The sequence below is a fragment of the Setaria italica genome, chromosome IX (assembly GCF_000263155.2).
Source record: "Setaria italica strain Yugu1 chromosome IX, Setaria_italica_v2.0, whole genome shotgun sequence".
Taxonomy (NCBI): Eukaryota; Viridiplantae; Streptophyta; class Magnoliopsida; order Poales; family Poaceae; genus Setaria; species Setaria italica.
Window position 1 is genome coordinate 27,405,725 of NC_028458.1, and position 21,191 is coordinate 27,426,915.

General features: G+C 44.1%; 1 protein-coding gene across 1 annotated transcript; it reads right to left on the reverse strand.

Annotated features, from left to right (window-relative positions):
• Positions 1–3,738: 3,738 nt before the first annotated feature.
• On the reverse strand, positions 3,739–16,550 carry LOC101769736 (uncharacterized protein At1g10890). The gene is made up of 4 exons (XM_012843160.2): positions 16,261–16,550; positions 11,207–11,419; positions 4,687–4,906; positions 3,739–4,264 (listed from the first exon to the last, which is right to left on the reverse strand). Exons 1-4 carry the CDS (start codon positions 16,374–16,376, stop codon positions 4,031–4,033), a joined length of 783 nt encoding a protein of 260 aa, XP_012698614.1. The 5' UTR covers positions 16,377–16,550; the 3' UTR covers positions 3,739–4,030.
• Positions 16,551–21,191: the final 4,641 nt, after the last annotated feature.

Consider the following 21,191-nt stretch of genomic DNA (forward strand, 5'->3'; position numbering starts at 1 on the left):
ATGAAAATGATGAATTGTTTAGGCATGTGATTGTTCCTATGAAAGATTACTGTCTTAAGTACTGGAGAGACATTCCTATGCTTTGTTCTGTTGCATTCATATTGGACCCTAGAGCTATATTGAAAGGTTTTCAAAATTTGCTTAGGTTGTTATCTAACCTTACTGGTACTGATTATTTTGCTTACTTCACTGATGTTAGAACTGAACTGTCTACTGCATTTAAGCTGTATGATGACAAGTTTGGTGCAGCAAAATTGCAAAGGCCTCCACCTCTATCCACTTCTAGTAAGAAAACTAGTGCTTAGGATGATATTTTTTCCACAGATTTAGATTCTGGTGTATCTGCTTTTGGAATTCATGATCTTCCTGGTACTTCTTTCTCCACCCCTCCTCCCTCTTTACCTCTTGCTTTGTCTAGAAGGTCATCTGCAAGCAGCAAGCACTACTGCAACTAGTATGGGTATTGGCAATGAACTCTCTACCTACTTGGACAGTGACACTATCACCCATTTTGATGATAACTTCAACATCTTATCTTGGTGGCATGAGCATAAAAGAACTTATCCAATTCTGTCCATCTTAGCTAGAGATGTTCTTTCTGTTCCTGTTTCCACAGTATCATTAGAATCTGTTTTCAGCACTACTGGCAAGATCATCGAGGAGAGGCGGCGTCGATTGAAACCGGAGATGGTCGAGATGCTTTCTTCCGTCAAGGATTGGGAGGCTGTAGAAGCAAGACTTCAGAACTTAGTAGAGGATGAAGAACTTGAGGAAAGTTTTCTAATTTGTACCTAGATGTCGCTGATAATTTAAAAGTGTAACACTGGCCTATAATAACTTGAAGTCTTGAACTACAATTTGATTGAGCTAGGCTGTACTCTTTTTTTCCTATCTAGGGTTTTTTCTCATGAGGTGTGAGTTTTAACTAGATAGGTTTTTAATGAGGCAGCCATTGCACCAGCTCAAACTTATAAGTTATAATCTCCTGTCTCTCTCTGTGATGTTGATATGTGATGTTGTGAAGTTGAAGTTTAAGATGATTTTAATCTGTTGAAGTTAAAATCTATTGTTCTTTTGAAGATGAATGACTTATGTTGTTCAGTTTGAGTGGCCCGGCACTAGCACGCTAGTGCCTGCCGTGCCACCGTGCCGGCCCTGCACTAAAAAGGGGTCGTCGTGCCGGGCCTAGGCTGCCTGTTCAGCATGACAACATGACACGACATGGCATGGAACAGGCGTCGGGCCATTTCGTGCTAGGGCCGGGCGGCCCATTTGGAAATCTATAGATCAGATGGACAGCAACGAGCAGACAAAGCGATCAAGCAATCAAAAAATCGGGTGATGAGGGAGGCTGAAACACCCGAGTGACTTTAGCTTTTCCTATATGTTTCTACTTGTTGCAGTTTACTCTTCTTGAAGTCCGGATCGACCTTCCATGCACACACCGCACCCATCCCGTGGTCGTCGAAGCTCGGCGACTCAGGGCAGACACCCGATGCATATTTTCGTGACATCAGCTCGGTCAGAGACTCAGATGTGATCACAAGTTCATAAAAGGTTTAGGTGCAAAGACATTTCATACATACACATACCAGTGTCAACGACACCGATGATGACATCGCTGGACGCCCTGCGGCTGAGCCGGTCAGGCTGCCAAAGCCCAGACCGCACCTCCAAGAAGTCCCAGCGTGAACTAAGCGTATCAGCTGCTAAGGTCTCTTGTGGTCTCTTGTGGTGGTACCTGTCGATTCGAGTCCTCGACACGACACCAGTACTCATATTTTTCTGAACTTATTCCAGCATTTAACGGTGCTATCCTTTCAGTGGTAGGCGACGTGTCTGTCGATAGTGAGGCATCTCGAGGATTTACCTGCTCAGTCTTCCGGAGATGCTTATTAGGGTAGGGTTGCATGCGTGTGTTCGTATGGGCGTTCGTGTTTGTGAGCATCTGTGTCTGTACTGTGTGTTTCGCAAAAAAAAAAAGTCCCATGACCGTGTTGTGTGCGCGGAGAGGGGTCCCGAAAAACCGACACCACCATTTCGTGTCGTTCACTACTTTAAAAAAAACTATAAGCGCGGCCTGAATTTTCTGGGTGGGTCAAAAGATCACGTCCACATCCCTAGAAGTGACCATGTCACCCTGCCCCTGAAAACAGGAACCATTTCTATGAGCGGGTGATGGCAATGATTTCTAAGGGCAGGTGATGACTGATGACATGGTTCGCCCTTAGAAATGGTCCCATACAAATAAATTCATAAATTTTTCATATGATTTTGGATGAAGATAAATTTTATATCAAAGTTGTATAGCATGACCAGACCTAAAACTTTGTAGTTGACAAGTTTTTTATTTGAGATCGTTTAATAGTCAAAATAATTCATTATAAGTTGTCTAAGATATGTATCAGTACATGTAATGTACCATTACATGTAAATGTGAATGTGTGAGTACGCGTGAATGTATGAGTTTTTGTGTGAGTATATGTTAATGCATGAGTATATTTGAATGTATGAGTATATGTGTTGCTATATGTTGATGTATGAGTAAAGAAATTGTAGAAGAATTTGTAACATTTTCATATAACTTCAGATGAAGATAAACTTATGATAATTTGACGTGACTTAAAACTCTGTAGAACTCTGTAGTTGACACATTTTTCTAATGGTTAAAAAATAATTTTAAGTTCTCTAATTTTCAAATCTATAATTTTTAAAATTTTCAAACCACCTCAAGCTCTATATGAAAGTGGTAGTGCTCAACAAGATCTAAAATTTTGTAGTTGACAAATTTTTCATTAAAGATCGTCTAGGGTCACAAACATATACAAGTTTTTCACTTGTTTTTAAGGAGGATGTGTATTTAATGATGTATTTTCTAATACAAACTTTTTCTTGTGATTTCGGATAAATACAAACTTTATATCAAAATTGTGAGCTTGACGAGATTTAAAACTCTATAGTTAACAACTTTTTTATTTAAAATCGTTAGTAGTCAAAAAATCATTATAAGTTCATGAAAAATATACATCCTGCCACGTCAGCAATCCACACCAAAAAATCGAGTCCTCCAATTAGTCTAATCTCCTCTCGCCATCTTCCTCTCCCTTCCCTCTCCCCCTCTATCTCTGTTATCCATTCTCTGTCCCCTTCTCTCTTTCTCCACACATACAAGCGCTGACAGCCAGCCCGCGCGAGCGCTCGGCGGCTCGTGGCTCCACGCTGGAGCTTGTGGCTCGGGCGCGCCTCCGTGCGGGGGCAGCGGTCGGCGTGGTGCGCGGCGCCACATGGGGACAGCCAGTTGGCGGTGCAGCTCCCAACGGGAGCTCGCGGCTGGGGTACGCGGCGACGTGGCTCCGCACGCGGGCCCTACCGCTGGGTACGATACGCAGCTCCACACGTGGGCCCAGCGCCCGGCGCGCCGCACCTAGGTGCACGTGGGTCGGTGGCTGGCTGGGGCGCACGGCGCGGCGCGGCTCGATGGGCCTGGTGGTCAGCGGGGTCGATGCCCAGGGAAGGGTGGAGTTGGCATGGATGTCACCGACCTTTGTGGCCATGAGAACCATGTAGTGCGAGGGCGGTGAAGAAGGCATTGAAGTCGATCGGCGAGTGGGGTCGAGCTCGACGTGCATGCAGACAATGACAGAGGTGATGAAGTCGGGAAAAGGGAGGACATCCTACATGATGAAACCATAAAACTAGCGCTACCTTAGCTCCAAACCAGCATCGAAACAAGGTGAATGGTCAAATATGAATGATTTTGATAGTTGGGAGGTAAAAATTTATCCGGTTCTGGTGATAATTGGATCCATCATAAATGGGCAACCACTATCACATTTTCATAAGAAAAATCAGTTTCTCAGAAATACCAATCCAACATATAGCAAACACAGTACACCATTAGAAAAAAGATTATGTCCCACTCTAGTCACAACCTAAGGAATTATTGAACACGACCTAAGTTGCCATTGAATTTGAGTTTTGACATAATCAGCCACCAAAGTCGGTTTTGACCTAAGATGATGGCACCAGGTCAACGTCGGCTCTTTCCTAGTAATCTCAGCTCATTAGCTCTCTCTTCTTCCTCCTCCATTTTCTTTCTGCGTAAAGCTTCTTCTCTTTGCTTTTGTATCCTTTCCAGCTCCAAATATCGCTCCAACTCTTTCTGCTGCTGCTCAAGAGCTTCTTTTCTTTGAGCCGCCTCCACTTTACGCCTGTTCTCTTCAAGCATTCTATCCAGCTCCTCTCTCTCTCTTCTTTCTTGCTCCTGTGAAGTTCAATTGAAATAAAATTTGAATAGAGGGATTGATGATTTGCGTGGTTCTTTGAACTAGAATGAATGAAAAACGAATTTATAAATGCCTCAAGAAAGACAAATGGTTAAAATCACCTTTAAGACATTGACTACACTCTGAGGGGCAATTATTCTTTATACATTGATAGTTCTACATCCTTTGGTTAAAGCAGGAATAATGACGACATTGAATCAGTATGAGTCGAACTAGTAAAAACACCCTGTTGCTCCAAGCAAAAAAGGTTCACCAGTCTCCAGAAAATCCTATATGGTTCAGGACCAAGGTTAATATATTTGTGCTGGATATTTCAGTTTCAACAATTCACTAGTTCTTTCAGTTAAAAAAAAATCTAATGGTGTTCTTATGAAAAATGATATGGATGCGTAACACTTACTGCTTTCTGCCTGGCTTCATAAAGAGCTGCTTCTTTTTCTTTTTGTAGCTGAGCATCAACCTCATCAAATAACTTTCTAATACCCTCCTCAATTCGGCGTTTTATGTCAAGTTTCACCTCGTCAGAGTTCAGACGTTCCTCGACATTTTTCCTTATAGCTTCTTCGACTCTTCTAGCAAGCTCCTCTTCCAATAACTTAAATTCAGCTTCTTTATGACGCCTAGAAATTAATACCATGTTATACAAGGGACTGATTGTTACATTCTACAATCAATATCACTAACTGCATATAAAAACTGATAGCATAGTGCTACCACATGGAAGTAGCTGACTTCATATTGCATTATGCCAGCCATACAATTCTAAACAAATGTGCAACAATATTGACAGCTGAAATAAGCAAACATAATCTATTTGAAGCTAGTGATGGTGTTAGGGACCTGGAGGACCCAGCTGGGCCGGTTGGGCCAAAGGCTGGCCCGAGACCGGCTGAGCCAAGGGGGCCCAGAACTGGCCCAAAAGGACCCGCGTGAACAGTACGGGTACTGTAGCACGCCGGCCGCCCGTCTACTTTTGATCTACAACAAGTCGATCTACACCGACTACATCGACCTCGTCCTCCTCGAATAACTCGGCGATGCGACAACCACCAGCAACATCGGTTGTGACCATGGCTCCTGACATGGGAACAATTGTGACTCAGCAACACACACCTACCTCTTCACCAACCTGTACAGGCGCGATAACACATAGGGCAGACGGCCCTACAATTCAGGCAAGCACAGACCACCTAAAAGTGCCCTCACGCCTCAATCTCTCAGAGGCATCTACGGAGGACTCCAACGGGAAAATAACTCAGCGTGTTCCTCCTGAACATGGGGTTGTTTTTCCATCAGCAAGCACCTCACCCTCCAACGGCGCATCATCAACAACAACGACCTCGGGAGCGCCCCCAGTGGCTATCCAAGAGAACACGCCTTGGGCAAAGGGCCCTAGGACGACGGCTTCCACGACCACATTGCCGACTCCTTCCACCTTCGGTGACTCACAAACGAGAAGCATGCGCCCCTACCTCATGCCCAGTGATGAGGTAAAGATGGCCAACTCGACCTCCTCCACCAAAAGTCGCTGGGTGGATTCTTGGCCTGCCTCCTGTACATCCTCAACAACGGCCTCCGGTCTTCGCTCAGCAACCTTCTCCCTCAACAAGAAGGCTTCCCAGTTGGTCATCTTCCCAAGGAGGCAAGGCACCGCATCAACATCAACGACAGTGGAGTGTCTACGTACAACAACCACGGATGCCTATGAGACAACGACCTCCTACAAGACATCCTCAGGTTGGCAACCACTTGAATCATAAACCTCAAAAATCTAAAGTGGTTAACCACATAGCAGTTTCCCGGCACCCTCAACGACAATGGCGAGTGAAGGCGCACTACCAGGCATCACGACATGGCCACACCTTTGTCAACAATGGTGACGTGTCACGAAACTACCCCAACAACAACATGAGACGCACACAGGCAGGGCTACATCAACAACAGCGTCATGTGCCATCCAAGTTGGGATGATTGACTGCCCTCTTCCCCCGCAGTCAATGAGCACCCAACCCTCATGACGGGCGCATTGCTCGACCAGTCGCTTAACACATCAACTAGCAACACAGCAACACCGACAGTGGTTAAAAATCAGCAAGCCACCACCAGCAGGAACCACGCCGTCACCATCAGGAACATCAACATCAACACCAATACCTCATCAACTATAGGCTGCCCTCGACGTAGGCCACGATCTTCACGTCGTCTACAACACCAACGGAATGAACCACAACATCGTCGACATCTTTGCCATCCTGCTCAGTTGACATTCAACACCTCGGCGATTACCAATGTAGCACCAGCTCCATCAGTGCGCGGGCACCAACACCTACCTCGGCATCAACAATGCCCCCGCAACGTGTTGCAGCGCCAGCAACCTGGACACCTCCATGCCGCTACTCACATGCTTCACCAACATGGACGTGATGACACCAAGGCACCACCCTAGCTCAGCATCACCATGGGGTTACCTGGGACAGCAGCCATGCCCCCACCTCAGCTTCAACAAGAGAGCCATGGCATGGCTCTAAAAATAAAAGGCGGCCCCGATGACATCAACCCCAAAGGCGTGTTGGCCGCCTTGGGCAGCACCCATGGCCCCCAACTTGGAATCGAACGAGGGGTGTCACTGCAGCGTGAGGACACACTGCTAATAAATCCGGCGGGAGATGTTAGGGACCAGGAGGATCCAGCTGGGCCGGTTGGGCAAAAGGCTGGCCCGAGGCCGGCTGAGTCAAAGGGGGCCAGAACTGGCCCAAAAGGACCCGCGTGAACAGTACCCGGGTACTGTAGCGCGCCGGCTGCCGCCCGTCTACTTAGGTTAGGAATTAGGAAGATTCTAGATAATAGGATGGCTTGCAAGCCAAGTAAGTTAAAGTTCCTTGAGAACCAAGTCGTGTCCCCTCTATATAATAGAGGCCCCATGTACCAAATGAATCAAGCAAAGAATTAAGGGGTAAAACCCTAAAGCTCTCTCTCCCTCTCTCCCTGCACCGCCTCCTGCGCAGCCCCCCTCCATGGCCGCCGGACACCTCCCCCTCCCTCTCTAGGCCCCCATATCCAAGGGGGTAGCCAAAACCATAACAGATGGCCAGAACTATGAAAACGTGTATGATAAGTAGAACCATAACATGTGAACCGAGTTTTCAATAGGAAAAACATCTACCAGAGAGAAGTTGGATGGCGACAACATGAAGCAGAATAGTGTTATGCGTGATAGGGGGGAGGAAAGCCAGACAAAGAAGAGAAGCAATGAGCATGGTAGAAACTTTATGAGGTAGGAGGCTTTCCTTTAATGCTCTTTGCTTGATTAAAGAAGGCACAAAGCTCTATCCCTATAAATAATGCATATTCCGAAAAACTGATATGAAATGAATTATCTATAGATAGGTGTTCATATACCTAAGTTAGGCATATGCACTTCTACATTTTGTAGCTGATGCAGATGCACGTGTGAAAGTTCATTGAATTACAAAAGGATAAATGCTTCTAAGAAACAATTATGAAAGCATTTAGATCAGTGTTTTAAACAAAACCCTGTTTACTGGGCCAAGAACATCTATCTGGTCTTCCCGGTAATGGTTCTTTTTCTTTTTTCCAAAAAATGACCATCTAACACCAGTTCAACCGTTCAATCAGCTGGTTATTGTTTACAACCTAGCAGACAATATAGCCCCCACAACAACAGGAGAGGCTAGTGGTATAGCGCTTACTAATTAGTATAGTTTACTGGATACCTAGGCACTTCATCAACAACATTTTGGTTTGATGGCTAATTTGCAGTACAAAGGCAATCAGAGCAACTTAGCATTTGGTTTTAGTATTTTAGTTAGAAGATGCTAACCTTAGGTTTTGCATTAGTGATGTATGCTAATGTTTCTATTTGTTGTATTGTTAGTGGTAAGATTTTGAAACAAAGGCATGTAAGTTAGATTTATGAAGCTCCTAAGAGCAATGATACATTTAGTAAAACAATTATGCTTAGCCATACAGCATGGATACTATATTAATTACTCCCTCCGTTCCAAATTGTAGGTCATTTTAACTTTTCTAGGTTCATAGATATTATTATGCACCTAGACATACACTATATCTAATGCATAATAATATCTATGAAGCAAAAAAAGCTAAAACAACCTACAATTTGGAACGGAGGGAGTATGCAATATGTCTCACTGTTCAATTTAATTGCCAAATGTTCCTGCCTCATGTTGACTACAATATTACAGAAACAAATGAAATTATGGCATCAATATTGCTCAAGATTTGAAACTATAAATGCCAAAAAAGATGCACTGTATTCGATATTTTTTGATAATCAATACTTTATGAATAGAGTTTAATAATTCTAACATTTAAATTGAAATCCAGATACAAAGCTGAGTACTATCCTGATTATAGTATGGTGAGTTCGCCTACGATGCGCTTTCCCAGGGTACCACTCTTTTTGGACCATATGAACGAATATGGAAATCATGGGCTCCCCCCAAGTGCCATTTCTTCATGTGGCTGGTGGCTCACAACCGCTGTTGGACGGCGGATTGGCTGGCTCGATGTGTTCTCCCCCACCCGGATCAATGCCCTTTATGTCACCAAGGAGATGAGAACATCCAACAACTCCTTATTGGTTGTGTGTTTGCTAGACAGTCTGGTACTCTATTCTACAGCATACAGGTCTCTTTGCCCTTGCACCGCAGCCTACTGATTCTTTATATGACTGGTGGGTGAAGATGAAGAATTCTGTTAGTGGTGATGCGCGGAAAGGCTTAAACTCCCTCATCATCCTTGGTGCCTGGACCATTTGGAGACACCGCAATGACTGTGTTTCTAATGGGGCTGCCCCCAGCATTGGTACTATTGAGTTGCATGCACCAACCAGTTCAACCCAAAAGCTTAAGCTAATGAGGAAACATGGGAAATTCACTTATACTCCAACACTCCCCTTCACGTGCAGGCTCCATTATGTCACATACGTGGAAATTGGAGTGGGATGCAATTATTTATTTAATCGTGCCCTTCAGAATTCGAACTCGAGACCTCTAGCACTGATACCAATATTGAGACGCATGCACCAACCAGTTCAATCCAAAAGGTTAAGCTTATGAGAAAGGTGGCAATTCACTTATACTCCAATAGGTACGGCACGGATTCTTGCTAGGCATGAAGCCCAGTTTTGGAGTGTGGCAGAAGCTAAAGGTCTCACCTTGCTTACTGCTAGAGGGGTTGATTAAACCGTTTTCCCTAGTGGTCGGGTCGTCTTTGTTTTTGTAAAAGGTGATTAGGATCATAAAGCTCTAGTGGGTGTATGTTTGTGTGTGTTTGGGTCTCTATATGACACTTTCTTCTATTAATATAATGATACACAGCTTTCTTGCATGTTCAAGGAAAAAAAAAGGATTATAGTATGGTGTGGCCACTGAGCAAGGAAAGGTTACTGAGTTCAAAAGGACCAACAGCATATACACTGTGTAATTGCTGATAAGATGTGTTCAAATTATTGAAGCATGTGACTAGAGAAAGTTTATGACAAGAATTCAATGACAATAGTAACCATAATTGTTTAAAAAAACAAAACATGGAGAGCGTAAGTTTCCTGACAAAATTACATGTGGCCACTAAGTAGGCACTGATCAGTATCAGGATACCAGATATCCATTCCACAGGACAAGCAGGCAGATGTCCAGGAACGGCTCCAGAATGCTGTGTCCTGATAAGGATCGGAATACATAACTCACTGCACAAGCCGGTTCGATAAATTGCAATCTGATTGGACTCTATCTACAAGGAAGCCTGCCATGATACAACAGGGAACCCTAACTGACTCCAAGAAGAAAGGCGGTGCCCTGGCTACTATATAAAGGGAGAGGGGAACCATATGCAGGGGAAAGGAGCTCTAGGTTTTACATCTGCGTGTTCGCCAATCTTGTGCTCATTGTAATAGGCTTGACACTTGTGCATCCAGATCAATACAAATACAAAAACGGGACGTAGGGTATTACTCACGATCAAGGAGGCCCAAACCTGTATAAACCCTTGCGTGTTCTTGTCTTAGCAGTACATCACTTGTTGATTGTGAGATCTAGTCTGCGGAGCATCACTTGTCGACCGAGATTACTAACCTCAACACATACTAATCATGCAGGATACAACATGTATTTTTGTTGGGCTCAAGTATTAGAGGCAGGCTCGACCCATCACTAACAGTACTGGTTTATTAACAATATTAGAATTTTATTTTCTAATCGATCATTCTTCCTCATTCTAATGTTTCTCCGTTCTTGTTTACTCAATCGTTTAGTACTCTACATATGCCAGTCAAAATTTGTCATACAAACGAGAAACTAAAATACTACTTCATAGCAATTCTTTAAATTTATCACAAGGAACTCTTGTACAAATTTGGAAATTGCACCCTTAAACCGAATGAAATGAGATCATGTACATGACAATGACATATGCAAATAAACAACCATACTAGAGAAGTATGGAATTTGGAGAATAGTTACCTATAATTTTTTGAGTAAAGGCACAATTCTGTCCTAATGGCTTCGAACGCAAGGAACCATCTAAACAAAATATGGGATTTTGGAGAAGCATGTATACAATTTTCTGAGCATCTGTCCTGGCTTGCGTTATTTGTTTACATGTACAGGACATATTATGTTGTAATGCTCAAGTAGTGGCGATTTATGGTGATCTTTGGTTGATGACCAAAATCTATTCAAATTATGTGGGTTATTAAAACAAACTTATCAGCAGATCGTACAGAGGCTAATGCTTGACATGCAATACTAAGTGTTAAATGGAAGAATTAGTCCTTAATATGTCAAGATTTGGCTATAAAAATTTAAGAGGGGGACAAAAGTGGGACATGCAAATGCGGCAATGTGGACGCATAGGTGCCAAGAGAAGAAGATGGGTACCTTTTCTTTTCTTCCTCTTCCATCTTGTGTTTTTCAGATAAATTTATTTGCTCTGATCCGCGACTTGGACTGCATGAGTTATTTACAAATGAACTTGTAGTGCTCCGACTTCTCCGTCTTATGTGTCTCCTTGGAGACGGTGGGCTTCTATGCCTTCTCGGAGTTGGTGAGTTGCTCCTATCCCATAGTGGAGAAGGAGACCGAGTTTTTCGCCTAAAAAATGGAGAAATGTAGCTTTAAAACAGAAAAAGTAACAGCAGAAATAACAACATATAAGGTTTTGGAAATTATATTTAACAAAAAGTAGAAGTGTGGATGTGCCAGCATGGCTCCATAAAAAAATGTATTCAGATCACACCCCAGCTAGCCATATCAACATGCATGCTGAAAAATGCATAGTCAAACACATCCATTGAGATTAAAAAGTTGTTCTGGTTCAGGGAGTTGAGACCATAAATGATTGTTCCCCACATTCATTTTTATAAGGCATAATTTGACTGACCAAGTTCATGCTTTGACGGTACGACCTATTTTTAAATAATAGTCTAAATCATCCACGAATCTCAATGACCAAGAAAAGTTGATAATTAATATGGAAAAGAGTCTAGAATACCAGAAATCCAAAAGAAAGATTCTTACTTTCTGACTTATACATTCAATTCATTTCAAATAAGATGTATCATGTTCAAGCCAATAAATAGAGCTGGGGTTATAGTTAAAGCAGCCAGTAGAAAACCGAAATAACTAGTTATAGTAAGCATGAAGGGAGTGGTCCAATGTGAGTTATGTGCACAAAATCATTGGTATCATATTTAAAAAAACTCGCTGATGGATATGATTTTGTATTGCACCTTATAAAAGTGAACAGATGAACTATGTTCTAAGTTGTATTGTTGATCCCATGGTCAATGATAATTATAAAGCATTGGCAGACAAGAAACTTAACAAAAAGGTTGGCAAATAACATCAAAATTAACTAGCGTGAAACAGAAGTGGAAGACCAAAAACAGTCAATGTCACCACTTGACCACATGAACTCCCTCCAATACAAAACAATGGTCCGTCGTGTTGCACCAATTGTTTCAAAATTTTCATTAAGGAAAACAAAACTGTTGTTTCTGTATTTCCAATATTTATCATACATTAATTCTGTGTTGTGAAATGTGGTCATTTCTCATTACATTTTCCTGGACATGGTACTTCCTTGGTTCATGTATATGGTTCACTTGGCCAAATGTTGCAAACCAGAGTCCAAAAGAAGGAACATATCTTACAGGTCATGTTGGGTTTCATCTCATGCCTACCCAGCTTGATTGTGCCGAAAAGGATTTGCTGATGTTATTTTTGAAGAAATCTTAAGGTAGGATTGATGTTCCAGATATTTCTAAACAATGCTTCCTTACTAATCTTTCACCTCTTTCTCTTGTAACAACACAAAGCCTTTGCTTTGCGGTTATATATGTATAAATAATCATCTATTCTCTTCAAACTTAACATTTTAACAAGCTGTTACTGATAAGTTAGAAGTAAAGCCCATTTAGTAACCATCATATCTATACTAAAACAAACGAAAACAATTGAAAACGTTTTCACCTAATTTAGGCCCACCATACCTCTCACGTTGGACCCACCTGTAGGGGTGAAGGAGGGTGGGATTAGGGATGGCAACGGGTAGGGTAGGGTACGGGTAAAGCATTTACCCACATGTTAGCATACCCACCTATCTCTATTATACCCGTACCCGCCAAAGGTAACGGGTAAAAATCCTTACCCATGCCTGTGCAAGCCAGGTATCGGGGTACCCGCCAGGTATTGAACACAAACGTGTCAATGAGTTCATATCCAAAGAGTACAACAATAATTTGATAGCTAAATAAGTCTCAAACTTCACAATCACACACATACTGACATATATAAGTCTCAAATTTTCAACTCTCAAACTGTCACACATGCATAAGTCCCAAATTGCCACACAAGCCAAATAAGAAATTACAACATAAGATCAAATACTGTCCAGCAAAGCAGCAACACAAGCGAATACTGTCCATCTTGCGACTTGCGAGTCATGGACCAATGATGTCAAACTCAACATCATCCTAAGACCAAAAAAAGGTTAGGACTTGGGTAATCGGTGGTGTGCTAGGGTTTGTATGGGCTTGGGCCAAATGTTTGTATGGGCTTCTTTAATCCGGGTACCTATTGGGTACCCACGGGTAAAATTCCATACCCGTACTCTTACCCGCGGGTAGAATTACATACCCATACCCTTACCCGCGGGTAAAATTCCATACCCGTACCCTTACCCATTGGGTAAAACTTCCATCCCTAGGTGGGATGGAGTGCAGACCCACAAAATTGCGAGTTGGGGGATGTTTTTGCCAAAAAGGTCGTTTTTTTCTCACCACGTGTGTTTCTACCCGCCTCCCCGTCGCACCCTTCGCTGACCGAGGCCCCATTCCTGCTTCCGACCCAGCCCGATGCACCGGCGCTCCCCCGACCGCCGTGCCATCACAGCTCCCTCTCCCGCTCCCCCCAGCAACCGCCGAGCGCCGCTCCTCCTCCCGAACGTCACCGAGGCTGCTGGTAGAATTACATACCCGTACCCTTACCCGCGGGTAAAAATCCATACCCGTACCCTTACCCATTGGGTAAAACTGCCATCCCTAGGTGGGATGGGTTGCATACCCATAGAAATTGCAAGTTGGGGGATGTTTTCCAAAAAGGTCATTTTTTTCTCACCACGCGTGTTTCTACCCGCCTCCCCATCACACCCTCCATTGACCGCCTCCCCGTCGCACCCTCCATTGACTGAGGTCCCATTCCTACTTCCAACCCGGCCCGACGCAACGACACTCCCCCGACCGCCGTGCCATCACAGCTCCCTCTCCCGCTTCCCCCCAACAACGCCGAATGCCGCTCCTCCTCCCGAACGCCACCGAGGCTGCTGGGCGACTTCGGCAGCGAGATGACGGCGAGCCCGTCAAGCCCCGCGCAACACACCTACCAGCGTTCCACCGCACTCGCCCTCCACCATGTTGTCGCCTTCTAGCTTCTCCCTCCACCAAAGCAGGCGCAGCGACGGCCCCATCCCCGGCACGAGGGGTGGTGGCGGCGTTGGGCACTTCTAGATGTGGCATGGCGAAGGACGCAGACGCGAAAGGAAAGCGGTGAATGAGGGCGGTCATGTTGCTCGTCGGACTCTGCTACCCGCCATGGATCTAGGCGTCGCACCAACCTGCGGCAGGCGTGGCCCTTATCTTCGGCGGAGAAGGACAAAGGGTGCAGCAGAGGTGATTCCCTCTTATCTTTTCTCCCCAGGATCCCTCCTCCCCCTGCCTCAGATCCCATTTGCACGAGCCTTTTTTCAATGGTGGCTAAGATGGGTGGATCAGCGTGGTGGCAGACTGGCAGTGGCTCTCCTTCAAGGGCCTCGCAAGGATGCTCTCCATGCTTCCAGCCTCCTTTATTTGCTTAAGTTGGGGACGAAGCTGCACATCAGCAACCTTGATACTGGCGTCACCGTGATGTCCAGGTACCATCCGTTCTCCTGTTGCTTGGCTTTCACTGAACAAGTCAGTCCTATTGTGCTACTTGAATTGACATAGGCTCCCTGTTTTTGAATTAAATTAGCTCTCCCACGATGAATCTATCTATACTGATTCCTGTCCGTACCAAATTCCGTTTGATGATTTTAGTCTTAGACATTTTGTTGCAATACTTTTTTTTTCAATCTTAGGTTCATTTACTGGAGTCATTGTGATATGCTAGCAGTATAAATAAGCGGTAGCTGTAGCAGTAGCAGTGCGGCACCAAGGTTACAAACAGAGCAATGTATATGTTCTTTTCCTCCACAATACGTGTAACACGCAATCATCTATGGATAGTCAAATACCATTTCCAAACAAGTAGCATAACTACATTAAGCGAATTAACTAGCCTATGCAACGCTATCTTACAAGAAAGCCATGTTGGAAAACTACCATTAGAAGATACTTAGAAAATAATAAGGACAATCGTTAAGACAACCACCACAAAGCTCTTGTAAAGTTGTAAGCAGAGACCCAGATCTTGTAATCAGAAGAAAAGCTCCATGGTTCGAAAGAAAAACAAGAGGAAGGATTCAGACTTTAGAGACGTTTATCATGGCCTGCCATCAATTTCAAGCATGACAACGGCCAACCCAACAGGATTATATACTTGCAAATTCATGTAGCTTCATCCTTATCTTTATTTTCTAAAACTTAAAGCTCATCTTTATAGTTTAGACACTGCAGGTATTGGCATAATGATATGATAGTTGTAACTAGATAGGTTTTTCATCCAGTGTTAGTCATGTTCTAGTTTACCTTACAATGCTTCTTGTTTACTACACCCAGGTTTTTTAGCCATATGTCACTGACTGCAACATTTTTGTTTTTCAGCCAGTGTTTGTGTGAACTTGATCAACATAGACATCAGGTCCTAGATATGGTATTTAGGTCCTAGACATTTTTTTTTTATTTTTGTATGGTAAAGAGATGTAATAAGCATGAAATGTCTGCCTCAGATTCAACAAGATTGGGCATAAGCACTGACAGGTATCTATGAATATGTCAAACGGTACACAAACATAATCTATTCCTTCTTTATTTTTTTGTCTTTTTACATGTATCTCTGACTTTAGGTGCTTTTCTTAAATTCAAATCTAATGCTCGGATTCTGTTTGTCTTATTTGTCCCATCAATAAGATCCACAGAGAAAAAAACAAAAGATTCCCGTTCACAAATCTTGGACTAATTTCCCGGCGCATTCTAAGGCCAGCAAATCTGCGCTAAGCAAAAAATATCAATGAAGTCATGCAGAGAGCGCCTGGTGTCCAACCAGAGATGCAACATCGACAAATGATTCATGTCTCCAGCACAACACCACCTCCAAGAAGATACGCACAATTAATAGACAAATTAATTCGGTGGCAGAGGACAAAACATCGAAGAAGGAAGAAGAATTCAATCTAAGCTCTGATAAAAAGGAAACCTAGAGAGAGACAGAAAAGCAGGGGGTATGGGGGCGAGTACCGGGAGGAGTAGGGGGAGCGGCGGCGATCTCGTCGGTTTCTCCGGCTGGTGTACCGCGGAGAAGGGGAGCGCCGCCGGCGGAAGGGCGGAGGCGACCTGGACACCGTGCGAGGCATCCGACCTGCCCTATTCTCCGGGCTGGAATGGCCTTGGCTAGGTGGACAGCGCGGGTCGAGGAGGCGAACGGGAGACTGAAGGCCGACCTCCCCTCACGTATGAAAGCCAGCGGCGTCAAGGCTGTGGTACCGTCGTACCGACTACCGAGACCAACTCGCGGCGGCGTCCCTCCAATTCCTGAGGGTTTTACCTGTGTGCCATTATGAAAGTTGGGTCTAACCTCCATACCCCTAAAAAGTTCGTCGACACCTATATGACCAAGTGCATCTTGGTTTGTCCCTCCATGCCATTCCGTCCCTATTCCGTTCGGTTTTGGCCGTTTGAGAGCTCTTACAAGCGGGCCCGGGCATCGAAAATGTCCAGTATACCCTTAGTCTCTAAGGGAGGCATATGCGCGGAGGCCGTGTTGACGAATTTTGACCGGCATCTCTCTCTCACTCTCCTCCGACTCTATCCGTTGCCGAACCCTAGCGGCAGCGGCGAAATCGTAGCGGCGGCGGTGGAACCTTAGTCAGTGGCGGCGTTGACGGGTGGGGCTGGGAGAGAAGAAAAAGACGAAGCCCCCGTACATGGATTAGTGGATTGACACGGCTTCTCATGGCGGGGAACAACGGCGTCGGGGATCGACCGGATTGGCTTCCAGACGGGTAAGTCAAATGCTTCCCCCCTTGGCTTGCGGAGTACTGTCGCTTGCGTGGTCTTAGGTCCCTTAGCCCTTTACCTGTGCACCGTCACCATGCTTGTAGTGTTGATTCCCTGCTCCTTGTTCATCTGTAGGATGGACCCCAACAGTAGCTACAACTTAGAAATCCGGATTGTTGCTCACAATTGTCGGACTCGGTGGTACGAGCTGAGCAAAGTTGTTGATGCTGACCGAACTAACTTCAGGGACCTGGTTGCTGAAGTTGTTGACAAGAATCCTCATGGCTATGGAGAATTAGTTAAAGTTTTTTATTACTGTATGGACACTAAGGTCAACATCGAAGTCTGTACTGACCAAGATTTGCTTCAAATGTTTGAAAAACATAAGGTTTCGAAATGCTGCTTCCTCACTTTTGCATATCATAAGCCAAGTGTTGATCCTCCTATCATTCCAGTTTGGGAGTTTGGTAGCAGTGACAAATCTATTGATCCCCCAGTGACCCCTTCTATTGCATCCCCAATCCTAGGTGAAGCAAGCAACAGTACACACACACAATATGGTGAACCTGAAATCTTAGCTAACCCAAACCCAATCAATGAGCATGTGGGCATTGATGATGAAGGGCTATATCTTGACCTTGGTCCCAACTACCCTCCACCTCCCCCAATTCCTAAAGCTGGCAATAAAGGACGGGAAACTGAGACCATATCTGAGGATGAAATCTACTCTGAGTCAGATGAGAGTTCTGATGATGAGTCTAATGAAGAGATGGTTACAGATAAAGGCTCTGAACCTATGCCTGATGTCAATTACGACAAGAAAGACCCACCTATGGACGTAGGCACTTTGTATTCAAGCATGAAAGCATTTAAGATTGCTTTAGCTTCTCATTCTGCTAAGCATGAGTACCATTACTTAGTTGAGAAGAGTGATCCAGGGAGGTATAGGGTGCACTGCAAATTCAAGGAGGAGCTTGATTGCCAATGGAGAATTCATGCTTCAACTTTGAAGGATGGTGTGACAGTTAAGGTACATGAGTTGCATTACTTTTTGTAAATTCCAGATGTTTTGCAATTAATCATCAGTTGTTAATATGCATTGGTGTTGACTGTTTTGCAGGTGAAAAAGAACCCACATCCTCATGATTGTCAGAGTGCTAAAAGGGTTGGTGTGTGTGTAGGGATCACACAAGAGTGGGTCTGCAGTAAAGTAGCAACATTCGGGTAAAAGAATTGATTAGAAGATTGAGGAATGATTACAAAGTTAATGTGCCATACAGGAGAGTGTACAAAAGTAAAAATATTGCCATGGATCAGATTTATGGGCCTTGGGATAAAAGTTTTGACAATTTATTTAGGTTTAAGGCCCAGATAGAGGAATCTAGTCGTGGATCATTTGTTATCATTGATCATCACACAATCAACAATAAGGTCAAGTTTAATAGGCTATTCTTTGCATTGAAAGCATGCGTAGATGGATTTCTTAGAGGCTGTAGACCATATCTTGCAGTAGATAGCACTTTTTTAAATGGAAGGTTCAGAGGACAGTTGTGTGTAGCTTGTGCAGTAGATGGACATAACTGGATGTACCCAGTAGCTGTTGGTGTAATTGATTCAGAGACTAGTGAGAATTGGGTGTGGTTCATGGAGAGGTTAAAAGAAGTAATTGGATCCCCAGATGGACTGACCTTCTGTACAGACTGTGGCCAGGCAGTGATGAATGGGGTCTCTGAAGTTTTCCCTGAAGCTGAGCATAGGGAGTGCATGTACCACTTAGTACAAAATTTCAAGAAAAGATTCAGTGGCAAGGTTTTTGATGACCACTTATGGGCTGCCTCATATTCATGGAGTCCATATTTGTTCAACAAGCATTATACAGCTATGGCTCAAGCCAAACCTGAGGCAATGGTGTATCTACATGAAAACCACAAGAAGCTTTGGACAAGGAGCCAGTACAGGACAGGATCAAAGGTGGACTATGTCACCAACAATCTAGCTGAATCATTCAACAATTGGATAAAGCCTGAAAAGGGGAAGAATCTAGATGATTTACTGGACACTATAAGACAGAAGCTCTTGATTAAATGGAATCATAGGAAGAGAGTTGCCATGAAATTCACAGGGAAGATTCTGCCTCACATTGAGAAGAAACTGAGGGAAGACAGTTACAATCTTGACATTGAAGTCATCACTGATTCCCCTGATGGTGTGGCAGAGATTTGTGCTAAGGGTGGCAGTGTATATAGATTTGTGGTAAATTTACCTGAGAGAACCTGCACCTGTAGGGTTTGGCAAGGGTCAGGAATCCCTTGCAAACATGCTATTGCCTACATCACTTCAATCCCTGGTGCTAAACTAGAAGACTATGTGCATGATTACTACTCTGTCGCCAAATTCAAAATTGCATATGAAGGTTCCATCCCTTGCATTCCTGACAAGAGTATGTGGCCCAACAGCACCCATGGCTTCTTCATGCACACTCCATTACTTAGATCAACAGGTGGAGGAAGAAGAAAGAATAGGATGAAATCAGCACTTGAAGGTGGCAGCAGCAGCCAGAAGGGAAGCTCAAGGTCCCATGAGTGCCCAATATGCCATGAAAAAGGGCACCATTGGTATACTTGCAAGAATGGCAATCCTGAAGACATAGCTGCAATGGAGGCTAAAAGGTACAATAACTTAACTGCAATCAGTGTACATTCACATTGTTTTGCAACTTATATTGATTTGTCCTATGCAGGGGTCTCCCAAAGAAAAGACTGAAAAAAGTAGCAAGATGTAACACAGAGACAAGCATTGTGGTTGCTACTCCATCAGTGATGCAATTCCCAATAGTTGAGGCTGTAGACATAGCAGCAGCCAAGAAAAGGAGTAGGAAGCCAGAATCTTCTTCTGATGCCAATAAAAGAAGTAGGAAGGCACCTTCCTCTTCTTCAGCTACAACTACAAGTACATCAACCAGGTGAGCTTATGAGCAATTCTCTTGTTATTTTCATGCACCATCTGTTATCATCTAACCTGTCATATTTGTCACAAGGTCTGGAACTGGTTCCAATGACCCAATACCATTGCAGACTGTTTTCCTAGCTCCTTATCATGAGACCTCAGTTAGCACAGTACAGCCAGACCCAGTGGACACTCTCCTTATCAAGGCTCCACATCATGAGACCTCAGTTGGCACAGTACAGACAGACCCAGTGGACACTCTACTTATCAAGGCTGCTACACCAAGGAAGAAGACAGCAGTTAAGAAGAAGCTGACACCAAAGAGGCTTCAAGTTGCAGCAGCCAGCCAAGCTACCCCATCCAGCCCTTCTTCTAATACAAGGAGCAAGAAGAAACTGCAGCTGCAGTGAAAGGTACCCCCTTTGTTTATTTTGCTCTGTGATGCCATGTCCAGCACTTTGGATGTGATGAAAACTGGATGTTTTGGTGGATGGAACTGATACTATTACTCAGTGATGAAATGTCATGTATTATTTGAACTTTGGCTGTAATGTGATTAAACCTGGATGTCATGTACTATCTTTTGTGTCATTAATGTTGAAGACATGGTGAAATGTGATAAAACCTTAGCTGATTCATTCATTCATTCATGCATCCATCCATACATCTTGTCAATTCATACAAACACAAGCTGCTGCATAACCCTACTTCTTCATAATAGCATACAGAGCAAGAAAAATGCATACATATACCATCTTTTCTAGCCACCTAAGCTGTTGCATAACCCTATTGTCTCCCCTATTTTCCACTACTGCATTGCCTACCACTCCAGCACCATTGGAAACATGCTGGTACATGGACAGTGGATCAGGTGGTGCCACTGCCTGCAGGGGAACTGCATTTAGGGGATCTGGCGCTGTAGGTGACTGCATGCCACTGTCCATCATTTCATCCTCCCACTGGTAGTATTGACAACCACCAAACTGCAAGCCAAAGAAACTGAAGCATTACCACTTGGAAAACATACAAAAAAGGGCAACCAAGAATGAGCAGAGAACACAAACTGCAAAATAGGGGCACTTGTGAAATGCACGGTTTGGGTTCTTTGTTGTCGTGGAGATGAATCGGTTGGCAAGCACATGACAGTTCGGGCAAAGGACCCGCTTGACCCTCCCCCCATAGCTGCTGGAAGCTTCAGACATGGAGTGCGCCAGGAGTGGATGAGA